This window comes from Lampetra fluviatilis, chromosome 39 (genome assembly GCF_964198595.1).
Source record: "Lampetra fluviatilis chromosome 39, kcLamFluv1.1, whole genome shotgun sequence".
NCBI classification, from domain to species: Eukaryota; Metazoa; Chordata; class Hyperoartia; order Petromyzontiformes; family Petromyzontidae; genus Lampetra; species Lampetra fluviatilis.
This window is the reverse complement of record NC_136313.1, coordinates 8833869-8847992: the sequence shown is the minus strand read 5'-3', so window position 1 is coordinate 8847992 and position 14124 is coordinate 8833869. Positions and strand designations below refer to the sequence as shown.

Sequence of the window (14124 nt, the reverse complement as noted above, 5' to 3'; positions counted from 1 at the left end):
TCATTAGTGCATGTCCAGTACAACGTATCCGCTACGTTGCAGTGGATCGTTCGAATTAACTTTTTCAGGGAACGCAACAGAAGATCTGCATGTTGGAGTGGCTCTTGTTTGATCTCACGGCGTGTGCCATGTGCAATTTCATTAATGTGGAAATTCGATTTCATTAATCGAAAAGTGTCTGCAATTGTGCAATTCTTTAACGTGAAATTTCGTAAACCGAACGTTCGTAAATCGAGGGATACCTGTATTGAAATGTTTAGCCAACAACAGTGGCTTCGTATCACACATTTGAGAAACTCGATGTGTGCTTTGGGCGTATCGGTAAAATCCGCAGGACGGCAGCACCACCTAGGGATAGTGTGTTCACCGTTTGTTGCAGAGGTTCGCAGTTTGAATCTAGCAGGCTACCCTGGTTAATAGCAAGTTGTATATTAACCATAAATTACAGTCTGCTTCACAGTGGATGTTAAAGATCTCATGATGTTATTTGACGAATAGCGGACTGTTTTGTGGGAATGTGTCATGGTCTAAATTTGTCATTGAAAAAAATACTTAATTTGGAAACAAACACAAAGCAAACGTCATTATCCGACTAAAGCTTAGCAGGACCCTCCTGAAAAAGTATTGGGAGACTCAGTGAGACTTTCCTGGATAAAGTAGGGTAACCATAATAATAATACTCCAGATAAATATAATGGGACAGCTCAGCTCTATCGCACACCTCTTTGAATGATGTAGTAAGTTTTTCTAAACCCACTTGAACCGCATTATCTGATGACATCACCCCTCAGGGTTCCGCAGTGGCGAGATGTTATCACCTTCGCCTGGTATGCAGTTTGGAGTTTGCATGTTCTCCCTATGGTTGCATAGATTTTTCTCTGGGTCCTCTAGTTTTTCCCTCCACATTTAGACACATGGGTTAAGATTATTTGGCTGCTTCTATAAATTTCCACACAAGCCACTTCGTTGAGCTATCACTTGTGGCAAAGTTGCTTCTGAAAAAGAGCTAATAGGTCAGTGGCCTTTAACCGGTAAAAGAAAAAGTAATAATAAAATAATAAAATACTTTATCAAGTTGGTCAGTGTGGGTATGGTGAGTTCGTTTGTTTTTTATTCCCCAGCTCTATCGCACACCTCCTCAAACTTGCGGTCAGCGCTCTCCGCGATCATCTTGGCCTCACGCAGCTGGTCCTCCTGGCGCCCCAGACGCTGCAGCTCCTTGACAGCGCGCGACTCGATGACGCGCGTGCCCCTGCACACGAGCGGTAACGAGCGGCAGAGCAAAAGTTAGCTTAACCCAAAATTAATTACGAATTACTCTGGCTGTCACATATTACGTGTTAAATTAATGCCGCCTAAGTCATGTCTGCATAAGTCAGTGAAGTGTAAGTCAGGACTGTATTAGTCAGTTCTGTGCAAGTCAGTCAAGGGTAGTACGAGTCAGCTCCATGTAAGTCAGCGAAGGGTAGTACGAGTCCGTACTGCATCAGTCAGTACTGCAGTAGTCAGCACTCACCGCTTGCTTTCGTCCGCCACCTTCTCGGCCTCTTCGAGACGCCGCAGCGCGTTGTTGAGCTGCTCCAGTGTGTTGTCCAGCTTCTCCTCCTTCTCCGCAATCATGTCGCGCAGCTGCGCCGCCTTCGCCTCCGCCTGCCGGGGCACAGGGAACATTTCACTCGCGGGTTAGCAAAACCTCGGAGTCAGCAGAGGCAGGGTGGTGGCAGTGCAGCAAGGCCCCGGGTTCGATTCCCAACTCAGATGCCTTTTCGTGTGGAGTCTATATTCTATCCACCCTGTTCTGCATGAGTTTCCTCCGGGTTCTCCCATTTCCTTCCATCGCTAAACACACGTACAAATTGATGTTTGAGTTAGGCCACACACTGGGGTCGCCTAACCCAAAAAGATATTTACCAATCAAAAAAACATATTAGTCCATTCAATACAATGCCTGCATGTGTACGCTCACCGCTTACAAAGCAGTCACAACATTTTCATCAGAACTGGGCCTAATCGTGTATTTAAAAATTGTAATTGTGCACTTTGTGGCTGATTACTTGGGCCTCCTTAAGACAGAAACCCCACCTATAAGCAGTGACAAGCGTGACATGGTCAATGATGAAGCTGATGATGTCACCAAACCCCATCCATCACTTTCCATCCAGCTGCACTTGCAGGGACATAGGGAACACTTATTTTACTCCCCTCCCCAACTATCATCACCTTTCGGATTATTCGATCAATCGACCTGGTAATCAGTGGAGGAATCCCTCAATAAAGTAATCGGATTATAGCCCATCTCTAATACAACGCCTCCACATGTGTTCACCCAAGCTCTTTAAAAAGCACTGGCTACATGTGAGTTGATTATATTAGGCTTGACATATCTGGCCTATGGCAACTTTCTTCGCCCTCAGGGGTTCAATTTATTCCATAATTAATCAGCCACATGTTGAGAATGTGGGCCACCGTGCTTGCACAACCACAATAGCCGACTGGTGATAAATTACAATGTAACGATTTGCCCTGCCTACAATATCAACTTTATTCATTTCTGTTATTACACTTGTTCACCCAGGAGACTCTCGCCGAGTCTCAAGACTTTTTCAGGAGGGTCCTGCTGAGTGGACGTTAAAAGGCGATGAGATACATCCATCTAATTGCTTTTTAACTATCCAAAGAACTGGAATTGGTGACAAAGCCTTTGCCGTTGCAACTTTTGTAAAAACCATGTTTCCTCCCTTAACATTGTAAATCTTCCTTCAAAAATATCCCGAAGCAGAAGATTAGGACTGGATACAACCACATTTGCAAATGTGATTTGTAACTTTAATCCTTAGCCGTGTATCCTTTTTAATGTAATTTAATTGTGGAACTGTAGGTTGTCTTGATGTGGTTTGGGACTTTTGCTGTTGTTTTGCTGCCTTGCCCAAGCTTGCATTTAGTGTTGAAAAATCAGCAGGTATGTATGTACTTGTGCAATATGTACTAATACACTTTATATGTGTATTTATGTATTTATTGTTAGTAACTTGCTTACCTTTTCTCTACTTTGCACTACTATCGTGTTTTATTGTTTGTTGTTGTAACTTGCTGACCCCACCCCTACTGGACATCTGTGAAAAACAACTTCACAGCTCATCAGATTCCTCCTCCAGTCTAAATAAAGATTCGTAGTATTTCATGGTGAATGCAGCCGCATGATTAATTGGGGCAGCCTGTCGGATTCGAACTGCAAACCTCTGCGACAAGCAGCGAATGCCCTCTCACTGGGTCGTGTCACCGCCCACGAACCGATGAACCGCCACGACTCAGGTCATTAAGTGAAATAAGAACCGACTATTTTGTTTCATGTCGTTTTTATCATCTGTCTCGTTTGTTCTGTCCCATTCGTTTCATTATGTTAAATGTTGCCATCTAAGTTCTATAAACCGGTTGTGAACAAAAACTTCTCTATGCACGATTCAAGATACTAATTGGTATATAGAAGTATACTGTATACATACCCGTATGTATCGTGACTTTTACAATCCATTGGAATCGTGAGTTTTTAACGTGTCTTTGAATGACTTCATAGGTTTTTCTAGACCCACTTGGACTGCAATTTCTGGTGACGTCGCCACTGCAGGGATGGAATGTGAACAATCCAACCCTTGTAATTTACAAGTCAATATCAAGTACTCTAATCTGCTAAGCTCCCCAATCGAATTATTGATCCTAGTGGTCACATCTTCTGAGTTATCACATTTTAGTGAAGCCAGTCCTCGCAGACTTGAAGGTAACAAACACTTTCCGGCAATACGGCCTGCATTAACTTGAGCAATTTTAGAATTAGCATTTTTTTAAGGAAAGGGCAGAGTAGTGTTACATTAAAAAAAAACTACTTTCTGTTCATAAAATGGTTAGCTACCAACATTTACGTATGATTTTATTGAGTAAAATATTTCAGAGAATATATCCCTTTGTGTTGGAAGTCTGAATAAAAATCCATTCCGACTTCCTTGATCTTGTCCGTAGTTTCAAAGCGTCGCATCTAACTGCAAGTGAAGATTGTTCTTCAATGTACCAGTGAGCTGAAGTAATAACTGGCGAGTTCTTAAATGCTCGTACACCACATGACAATTTAAATAGTGAGGCTGTGTTGGGTGGTGGAGGGTTGTAATGACAACAATATGGTCAAGGTTACGGGGCCACAGGAATACTAACATTTGTATGTGCAGACACAAACATATTTAAGAGACATCGTCTGCTTATCTTCGTTGTTTTTACGAAAACTAAAAACCTTCACCCATAACACCGCCTCGTTTTTGTTTTCAGATCTGGTTTGATCATAGCGAGGCCTCACCCAAATCTATATAATGGAACATAACATTGACTAACTCTTTGGTTCTTTCGGTAAAGTCACGTGACTTTACCGAAAGAACCAAAGAGTAATTCCTGCAGTCACGAAAGGTCCAAATTAAGTATAACATTGACTGCAAAAACCTATGAACATTGACTGCAAAAACCTATGAGTTAACTTAGTTGAGATGGTGGTGAAGAGTTTTCGCCAGGTCACATGACAAAATGCAGATTGCTGTCGCGTTATGACCATAAATGTCCTATCACCGAGAGCCGCAGTACTTGATGCTAATAATAAATGAGACTCTTGAAACAATGCGCTCCTCTTTTACGGCTTTAAATAAACACTGCATTAGCCGTTGTACCACAACCGAAATAAATATTAAGACTGTTCAAATTGGGTTACAATATGTGATGGGAATTACTGCAACATAATTGTAATATCACTGGAAATTGTATTTAGGATTAAGTAATTCCTTACTGGGAAGTTAGCACACTGCACGACAAAACTGGCCACCCGAGTTTGATTCCAGGCCTAGGTTAACATCAGTATCAGTGGTATCTGAACTGGGCTTGAGCTTCCTGGCCTTTATCAACCCACACTCACAGAGGTGATGAGGCATAGGTCAAGTTTAAAGTCCGTTTTGTTTAACCAGGTGAGAACTCAATAGACTAGGATTAGCCTAACTTTCAAGTGTGAGCAAATACTAATACAACTACAATAATTAAGTAAATAGAAATAACAAAAACAACTGATATCACACAAATTCCCTGCAGTGCTAATCGTCTCAGGCAGATTTACCTTCACAATTACAAAAAAATCTACTAATTAAACAAATATAGGGCAACAACAGCACCAACATATAAACAAACAATGGTATATGTCAACATCCTGGGGAAACCTTCATCCAGCAGTTAATTCACAGAGAGCTGAAAATTAGACTTGTTTCTAATGGGACCAGCTTCCTTGAAGACTTAATGAAGCAGTGCAGCAGAACTGAGAACTTAAAACAAAGCAGTGGTCTATGGGCAAATGGTTACACAACTGATAAAGCGCGAGAAGGCATTCTCCAGGGGAAACAACAGCAATGCTTTCCAATTCTGAATAAACAGAACATGCCGGCAAGTCAAATCAGCCAGTTAAAGGAGGAAACGTCTAAAGCGAGTCATTGTTAACTCATGCGTGTAAGTTTTCACTGTCAATGTTACGATTTGTAATGAATTTGTCGGGTTAGGCCACGTAATGATCTGACAAGATGATGTGTCGTAAAGGTCCTCCACCACCTAACACAGCCAAACAAATTTAACCGTCACGTGGTATACAAATATTTGAGCATGCTGAACATCAATTATAAACAAAGTCATTGTGGTTTTAGCACTGAAAAGAAATCCATTAAAATTAAGCCTGACAGCACAGTAAATAGGGCAGCAGTCTGGGAATCGGGTGTCCAATACAAATCCAGAGGTAATTTAATGCACAACCCTGTACAAATTCACTCCTGGATGAAGACCTCCCCATGCAATTCTGATTATGAGGGTAGGTTTGACCATTCTTCACCATCCTGGTCAAACATTGGCTGACAGAGAGTAAACAGATGAATGATACGAGGGCATCTGCTGAAGCTCAAGCTGTCCACAGCAGCTGTTGTATTGATGGCAATGCTCGCCAAGGTCAGGGCAAGAGAAAGAACACACACGAGACAAAGACACCCCCCCTTCCCCATATAGCCGAACAGACTGAATGTGAAAGTGACAGAATGTATGGGAAAATGACAGATTTTTATCGAGCACCTATTGTAGCCAGGATGAAACATGACGGGTGGGTGGACATCACCATGCCCAGCCTTCACGTCCCCAGTGCCCGATGGCTTAAACACTGCACGAGGTATGCATTTAAGGCTGAGCCACCCTGTGGAGGCCTAGGACCGGTTCATATATTCGCAGCTGTTATTGGTTTTGAGTGGGAATGTAACTCGGGTCACCGGGTGCATAGCACAGTGCTAACCACTACGCTACCGCTCCCCACACGGACACTCACTCACAAAAACACACACTTTCAGTCACACACTTAAGACACATGCCTGTATGTAAAATTGTAGATGCTTTCAGACACACACATCTTCAAACCTACATCTCTAATAGATATACACATAACTCGCATAACACAGCCCCTTACATATGCTAAGTTTTTATTCAGGACTATCATACTTTAAATCTAAAAAGCCCCACAAGACGAGAGCGCACTATTCCAAGGAAAATGGTGTGCATGGTTCCCACTCATTCTCTGTGAATGTCACAAACACTGGGGATGCCTTAACTTTAAACATGTACTTTGTTGCTCTCCCATCTAAATCACACTTTGACATGCAACTGTCAATTCTTTAAAACTTCACCAGCAATTGGATTTGACTCGTACATTTGTGTCCATTTACATATTACGACAACAGTCACCCCTCTATCTGTTTAATGTTTCTGTAACTTAATTGAAATTGTCCTGCAAAGAGTTTAAAATCCATCTGCACAAGCCAGCTTGCTCGACAGATAATTGATTATTTAACAATGATTTAAGTTTGTGCAATATTTTAGATATCTAATGCGACAGTTGTTTTGTTCTGTTTTGTATTTGCTTCATTGTATTTTTTTAGGAGTTTGCCATTGTGGAGACCCAGGTCACTAGCAAATTAGACTCATCCTAGTCTCCGAGTTCTTTCAAGGATAGAAAAAATACTTCTTAACGTACAAACTTCAGACACTTTTCAATCACACACATTTATACAAAAGTATAAAGACAAAGATCCCCGGATAGCCTTTAACAAACGGTTGGGGAAAGTGCTGTCAACAAAGCCCCTATGAAGGCCGGAAAGGCACACGAGGGGGTGAGTGGCCAGCATCGCACTCAGCCACCTTTGTCTCCCTAGCGGCGACGTTTACACACTGCGCTGGGTACGCATGAAGCTGAGATGACCTAGGGGAGGCTCAGGACTGGTTAGATATTGGTCTCTGGTGTTGGCCATGAGCGGAAATTTAACTCGGGTCACCGGGTTCGTAGTGAAGCATGCCAACTGCTACACTATCACACATCTTCTCACAAAATCAATTTCAGACATGCTTGCACATATTTTAGACAATTACACAGAAACATCTTCATACAACAACTGGTGTTCACCACTAAGTGGTGGTTGCAACACCACGGCGCTTGTGCCAGGCTATGTGCACTTTGAGGCCACGTGAAGTGTCAAAGGCTTCCTGCCAGGTCACGGGACAGACCCAGGTGCCAGGGGTTGACTGACTAGATGACTGGCAGATGTACCACCTGTGCCCTCTACTGTGCCAACTTGCTGTGTTTTTGCCACCCGCAACTACCCTTGTTGTTATGAGCGTAGTTCATCTGCCCTCCGCTGATTTTGGGGGGCGACTGCCTCCAACTGCCCAGTAGCATCCTTCACGCGCCTCCTTCAGAGGCCGGTGGCACAAATATGAAAGCCCACTCAGCTCCATATCCTCCTGTACCGCATCAGTCCGTCTCTTCTCTAGCCCGTGCAGCACCCGTTTAGCCCCATCTATCCAGTCGTACAGAAGCTGCTTGGGCATGCCGTGGCTGGGTATGCGGGCGACATGTCCCAGCCACACGCACACACAATCTGCACACACACCCACCCACCCACGCACGTCTGCACGACTCATTCACGCCGTGGCCGCCATCGCAAGCCGGGAAACTTCCGGCCACAGAACAGGACGTGAGTCCAAAGACAAAGATTCCTCGTGTAGCCTTAACAAACTTTTGGGGCAAGAGCTGTTAGCGAGCACCTATGAAGGCCGGCACTACATACGAGGAGTGGGTGGCCAACACCACGCCCGGCCGCCTTCATCTCCCTAGTGGCAATGATTACACACCACACCAGGAACTCATTTGAGGCTGAGTCGACCTAGGGGATGCCCAAGACCGGTTCAAATAACCGTCACTGGTGGTGGCTGTGAGTGGTAATCGAAACCGGGTTACAAGGTTCATAGCGCAGTGCACTCGCCACTAGACTACCGCTTCCCTCCACAGGACGTTGAGTCACCCAGAGCGAGGGGCCTTGAGAAGAGGAAGGGCGTGGTGCGTGGGAGCCCTGGGCGCAGAAACAACCAACGTGCTTTCTATTCATGGGCGTGTTTCTTCGAACAGACATCTTCTCCTTTCTCAATGTTTCGAACACGTATTTCTTCCTCTCATGATTCCTCCAACAAGTGTTGTGCATGTGTGCGAGTGCAGTGGAGAGCGAAAGTGTAGTGGTTAGCGTACCGCGCTATGAACTCGGCGATCCGAGTTCGATTCCCACTCAAGGCCACCAACACCAAGGGACGATTATCTGAACCGGTCCTGGGCATCTCCTAGATTTTTACGCCTCAAATTAGTAACTAGTGCGGTGTGTTAAACATTGCCACTTTGGATATCAAGGCGGCCGGACATAGTGCTGGCCACCGACCGCCCGTGTATCGTACCTTCTTCATAGGTGCAACTCACTAACAGCATTTTCCCAAAAAGTAAGTGAAGGCTAAAAGATCTTTGTCCTTTTTTTGCAGCGGGGTTGTTGGTGGTGGGGGAAGCTTAAGACAGTGAGAGGCTGCTGCTGCTGGTCTGGCTGCCACACCTTGCCTGACACGCGCATTCCACACATTTCTGCGGTGCACACCCTGTCTGAGCCAGCAGACCCAGAGTCCACACGAATCCTCCCTCCCCTCCACACTTCATGTTTCTCTAACTCGACATTTATACCCTCACCGCCTTCACCTTCCCGGTCGGCATGAAGTCAAAGCATCCATGCGCTCCAATTAAACAAAGTGTAGCTTTAAAAGTAAAAATATTAACATGTTGGTGACATTTTATGCAAATGTCCTGCTTCTTGGCTTGGTAAAGACTTTGTCAATCAAGTCCCCCCCCCCCTCTCCATCCTCACGACATGTGGAGGCACTCATCGAGCAGTGGACTGACAAAAAAGCTGTAAATGATTACGTTGTATTACCCTGTGTAATGACTCCGTTTTCTTTTGGGGATGACTAAAACGCCGCTGTTAATCTCCCGCACAGAAGCTGTTCCAGGCTGATGTGGGGCTACATTGTGTTTCGAAAATGGCAGTGGAACAAAATCCATTGTTGTACTGAGAATATATGCTCCCCGCCTTCACCAACCCCGCACTGAGCCAGGGTGCTAAGGTATGCCCAAATCACCGAATGACCCCCCGCAGGGCGTGGGGAGGGCCCTCGTCCATGGATTTATTAGCACGGTTGGCTACGTACGGTGCGAAAGAAGTATAACTTTCAATTCAACATTTATGGCACTCAACATCTGACAGCTGCCTGCGATCTGCCCCCCGTGGAGGCTTCAGATGATGGCAAAATGACAGTCTAGGCACAAATCAAACCTCAACCGCAACCAATGTCGTGCACGACAGAGATTCAAGATATTAAATTAAACAAATATTGTTGGAGTGGCAAAACTTGCACTTGTATATCCGCGCGAGTGCCCATTGAGATACATCTCTTTAATGAAAACGATATGGTCTTTCAAAATTTAGATGCATATACAGTATACACACACAAACACATTGTACACGCAGGCATGCGGCATGGTCATGGCGGTTGTTTGACCATACTTCCCCACGCTGGTCAGTGCGGGTTGCCAAGAGACGATACTTTACAACTAAACTAGCTCATCTCCGTGTGAGATGTATAACTGGGGCTGATACTGTGACTGCCTTGGGGCTATGTTTGAAGGAAATGAATTAGGACGAGTGGGTCAAGGATATATTTAGGTTAAGGGGCAAGGTTAGGGGTAAGTTTTATATATATATCTGGCTGGCTGCTAATGTGAGTGCTACGGTTCCATTTTGAGCTGTACTCAAAGAAGAGCGAGTGTGGGTGAGTTAAATTAGACCCTCGCTGTGGGCGATACGGTGAAGGGGATAGAGTTGGGATACAGGAATGGTTCCCATTGCAATTAAACCCAGGCACCCTGTGGCATCCCACCATTCACCAACCCCCACTGCCCAGCGTGGTGAAGTATGGTCACATTTCAGGGACACAAGTCGCTGTACAACTACCACGGGTCGCGTTCGTGCTGTGCAGAGCGAAGGTGAATGCAGTTGTCTGTAGACGATAGTCAGTCGCTTACATCCATTCTAGTCGCCTCTTAAGTTGCATGTAGTTCGTCTTCAAACCACCTCTCGTTACTGTAGTTGCATGCAAGTCACCTCTGGTTGCTTCTATTTCCTTGTTCTTGGTTCTTTCGGTAAAGTCACGTAAAAGGGAAATCATAAAAGTATTTTATTTTTATTATTATTTTTATTGTATTATGTTTTATTTTTCTTATTTTTATTTTGTTTTATTTTTCTTATTTTATTATTTCCCTTCTACGTGACTTTACCGAAAGAACCAAGAAGATGAATCCCTGCAGTCACGAAAGCTTTAACTCGAAATTCTATTTCCTTCTCAATAATTTCTCTCTCCCAGAATTTTCTCGAGTCACCAACTCCTCTCTCTCTTTCTCCCCTCGTGTCGCCCCCCCCCTCGTCACTTCTATTTCCCTCAAAGTCTCCTCTAATTCCCCTGTGGTCAACCTCGAATCGCTTCTATAACTTTGTACGAGGCCCTCTCCCCGCCTCGCCTCACCTGGGCTCGCACCGACTCCTCGGCCCGCACGGCGCGCTCCAACTCGGCCGCGCGGTTCTCCGCCGCGTCCGCCTGCTGCTGAAGCGTCTTGATCTTCATCTTCACCCCGTCCAGCGAGTTCACTCCGGCCATCGTCGACGAGTTAATTGGAACGGAACGATTGTAATTAAAGTGAATGTTTAGGTGGCCTCGGCCTCAGACGTCTCTCTGCTGCTGCTGCTCCCGCCGCCGCCTTTCGCCCTTCCGCGCCCGTGGTCTCTGTGGAGGGTCTTTGCATTTCCCAACGCGGATCGGCCGATGCCGGCCTCTCCATTGGTCAACGGACGATGGCCGGTTTGGAGCGTCAGCCAATAGCGACGCGAGGCCTCGCGACGGATTGACCAATGGAAACGTCCGACAAGGAAGCCCCCCCCTGCCCATGCGCATACGTTGTACGGATTCTACTGCCCCCTCTAGAACGCCTGGATTGGTTAGTGGCGCCGACCGGCGATGACGTAAATATGGTAACACTGATGCGCATGGCTGGGTGAGCGTGTGGCTTATTAGTGTTACCATATGTAACGTGCAGTTAAATTGTCTTAAAATGTATACGTATTTTACCTTGAGGGTGATAATTGTGAAATCTGCATTGGGCCATGTTCATCCGTATCATTCTTTTTGTAAAATTTGTGCTGTACAATATTTCGCTAATTCATTAACCCCAATGATAAAATCAAAACGTCCGTCTTATTACCTTTAAACTATCCCTAGAACAAGAATTGGCATTGGTGGTAAAGTCTTTGCCGTCACAGCACCAATGTTTTGGAACAACATTGTTTCCTACCTTCACGTCGTAAATCTTCCTTTTAAAAACCTTGAAGCTGAATATTTGTGCTGGATAATACAACATATGCTAACTTTGACCTTTAGCCGTGATTATATTAACATGTTGGGGACTGTGTGTTTTCTTGTTGTGGTCTGGGACTGCTGTTGTTTTGCTGCTTTGCCCAAGCTTGCAAATACAGTGTAGTGTTGAAAAATCTGCAAGAATGTATGCACTTATTCAATTGAGGCTCAAAAGAAAGCCGTCTCTGGTGTGGACCAATCAGTTTCAAGGACAATGCATATATTACCAGAGTGTGTTTTTTGTTTGCATTTTGACCACAAGTATTGTGGTTAATGCACACATGATTCATTGTAAAAAGGTTTCAGTTTTGTTGCCAGAAAAAATGGGATAAACCCTATTATTGTGATTTAAATACTTTGTTTATATTTAATTTGAGTGACTTGCTTACCTTTTCTGTATTTTGCACTCCGATCAATTTTTGGATTGTAACTTGCTGACCTGCCCCTACTGGACATCTGTGAAAAGAGCTTCATAGCTTATCGGATTTCTCCTCCAGTCGAAATAAAATTAATCTGATTTTTAATCGCTTAAGGTTGTCCAGAGTGTAAAGCAACCCGCACTAACCTGCGTGGTAAACTATGGTCAAATAAAACCGAATGATGACACGGCCTTCATCCAGTAGTGTACTGATCATGGTTGATGATGAATAAATTCATTTGAGCTTTGTCTTGTTTGGACAATACAAATAATTCGGTGATCCTGCTGCGTTGACAGTGATGCACAAGCACAGTCAACAGCAACACTCAACACGTTCCGTGTCAGTCACGCTGCCTCAACATTAAAATACTGTGTATACTATATATTTGGCGACATTTCGGGCAATGCTATGAAAAAGAGTCATTGCCCTAAACGTCGCCTTTATTTATTTTTATTCTAAGGCCATGCACACACGGTGTTGCTATTCACACGGAATGTGTTCAGTTGTTTTGTTAAATATGCAGTATATTGTACGTTTTGTCCTTTATTTAATACCCAGACATGGAGTCATTGATGCTAAGACTCTCTATTTTGACACCGAGTGCCCTTTGTTCAAGTTGACTTGAAACAAAAGTGACCATGATTGAATTACTGTACCCACAAGACTCCCATGTGTCACTTATTACTTCGTATGTCAGCCTGCGGGTATAGCATGTATGCACATACATTGAACTTCTTTCGCACCGTACGTGGCCAACCGCGCTAATCGGAGGTGCGGGGGAAGGACAACAAACTAAACACAAAAATCTGTTTTCAGAAATGCGTTTTTAGTCTAGATTTTAAAGTGCATAGCTTCAACGGCTCCCTAATAACAGTTTTCCTTAAAAAAAACAATAGCTGCTTAACAGTCCCAAAGAAATGTCAAGCGGCTAGCAACAATAAGCACTCTTGTAGGGCTTGAGTATAACGCCCCACGCATCCCCCGCCTCTGTTGCTATGCAAGCAAGCACAGTACAGTGGGCTGATGTGAGGTAATGGTTGTGTTGTGACTTTAGGCGAAGTGGGTCGTTAAGGGTTGAAACAGGTGTCAGGGTAGCCGGGAGGACACAGGCCAGTGATTGGCTGGAAAGGTAATTGGGCATTAGCTGGCGTCGCTCCGGCGGCAAAAACAAGGCCACGTGACACGGGGGGCCAGGAGGCGAGCAATAAGCGGGGGGTAGAGATAATTAGGGAGATTAATTGGTGTGGGGATATAAGCCAGAGCGCAACGGAGAGAAGGGAGTCCTGTATGAGTCGGCGTCGTGGATGGAGCTGCAGTAAAGGTGCCCAGAGAGTCGCAGAGCAAGTGATAGTAGAGTACAGCATAGAGACAGTGTTAGTAGAGTAAAGCACGGAGAGACAGTGGTAGCGAGAACGCAGTGAGCAACCAGGGTGGCCATGAATCGGAAGGATGCAGAGTAGGAGAAACCGTAGAGACGACAAGCGTAGCGATAGTGAGGTAGAGGGCACGGAGAGACGTGGAGCGGTGGCGCAGCAAAGAGACGCGGAGCAGAGCGAGGCCACGTCGAGACGCGGAGCGGTGGCGCGGCGAAGGTGGACTCTAAGAGGAAAATAAAGAGGAGAGAAAGACAACCCTTGTACGGGTCCTACACTCTGATCAAAGTTCTGAAATGTGAGAGTGTAACGTGTTTCTTGAGTTGAGTGAGATTAGTATAAGATCTTGGGGGGGGGGGGGGGGGAAGGATACGATGGTGATGATGGCAGAGAGAATACCAGAGTGGAGCAGAGCAAGGGGAGAAACAGGGAGAGAAGTGAGATGACCTGCAGTGGGT

The 14124-nt window shown here is 45.0% G+C and overlaps 1 protein-coding gene across 1 annotated transcript in view; it reads right to left on the bottom strand.

The window, feature by feature from the left end:
* The window catches only part of LOC144945967 (tropomyosin-like), a 31556-nt gene extending 20311 nt beyond the window's left edge, over positions 1 to 11245 (bottom strand). The window contains exons 1-3 of the mRNA XM_078874656.1: positions 10990 to 11245; positions 1517 to 1650; positions 1135 to 1252 (exon numbers count right to left, since the gene is read on the bottom strand). Of these exons, the coding sequence (XP_078730782.1) occupies positions 1135 to 1252; positions 1517 to 1650; positions 10990 to 11121 (384 nt within the window). The 5' untranslated portion in view covers positions 11122 to 11245. The remainder of the gene's footprint in view (positions 1 to 1134; positions 1253 to 1516; positions 1651 to 10989) is intronic.
* Between the last annotated feature and the right edge of the window lie 2879 nt (positions 11246 to 14124).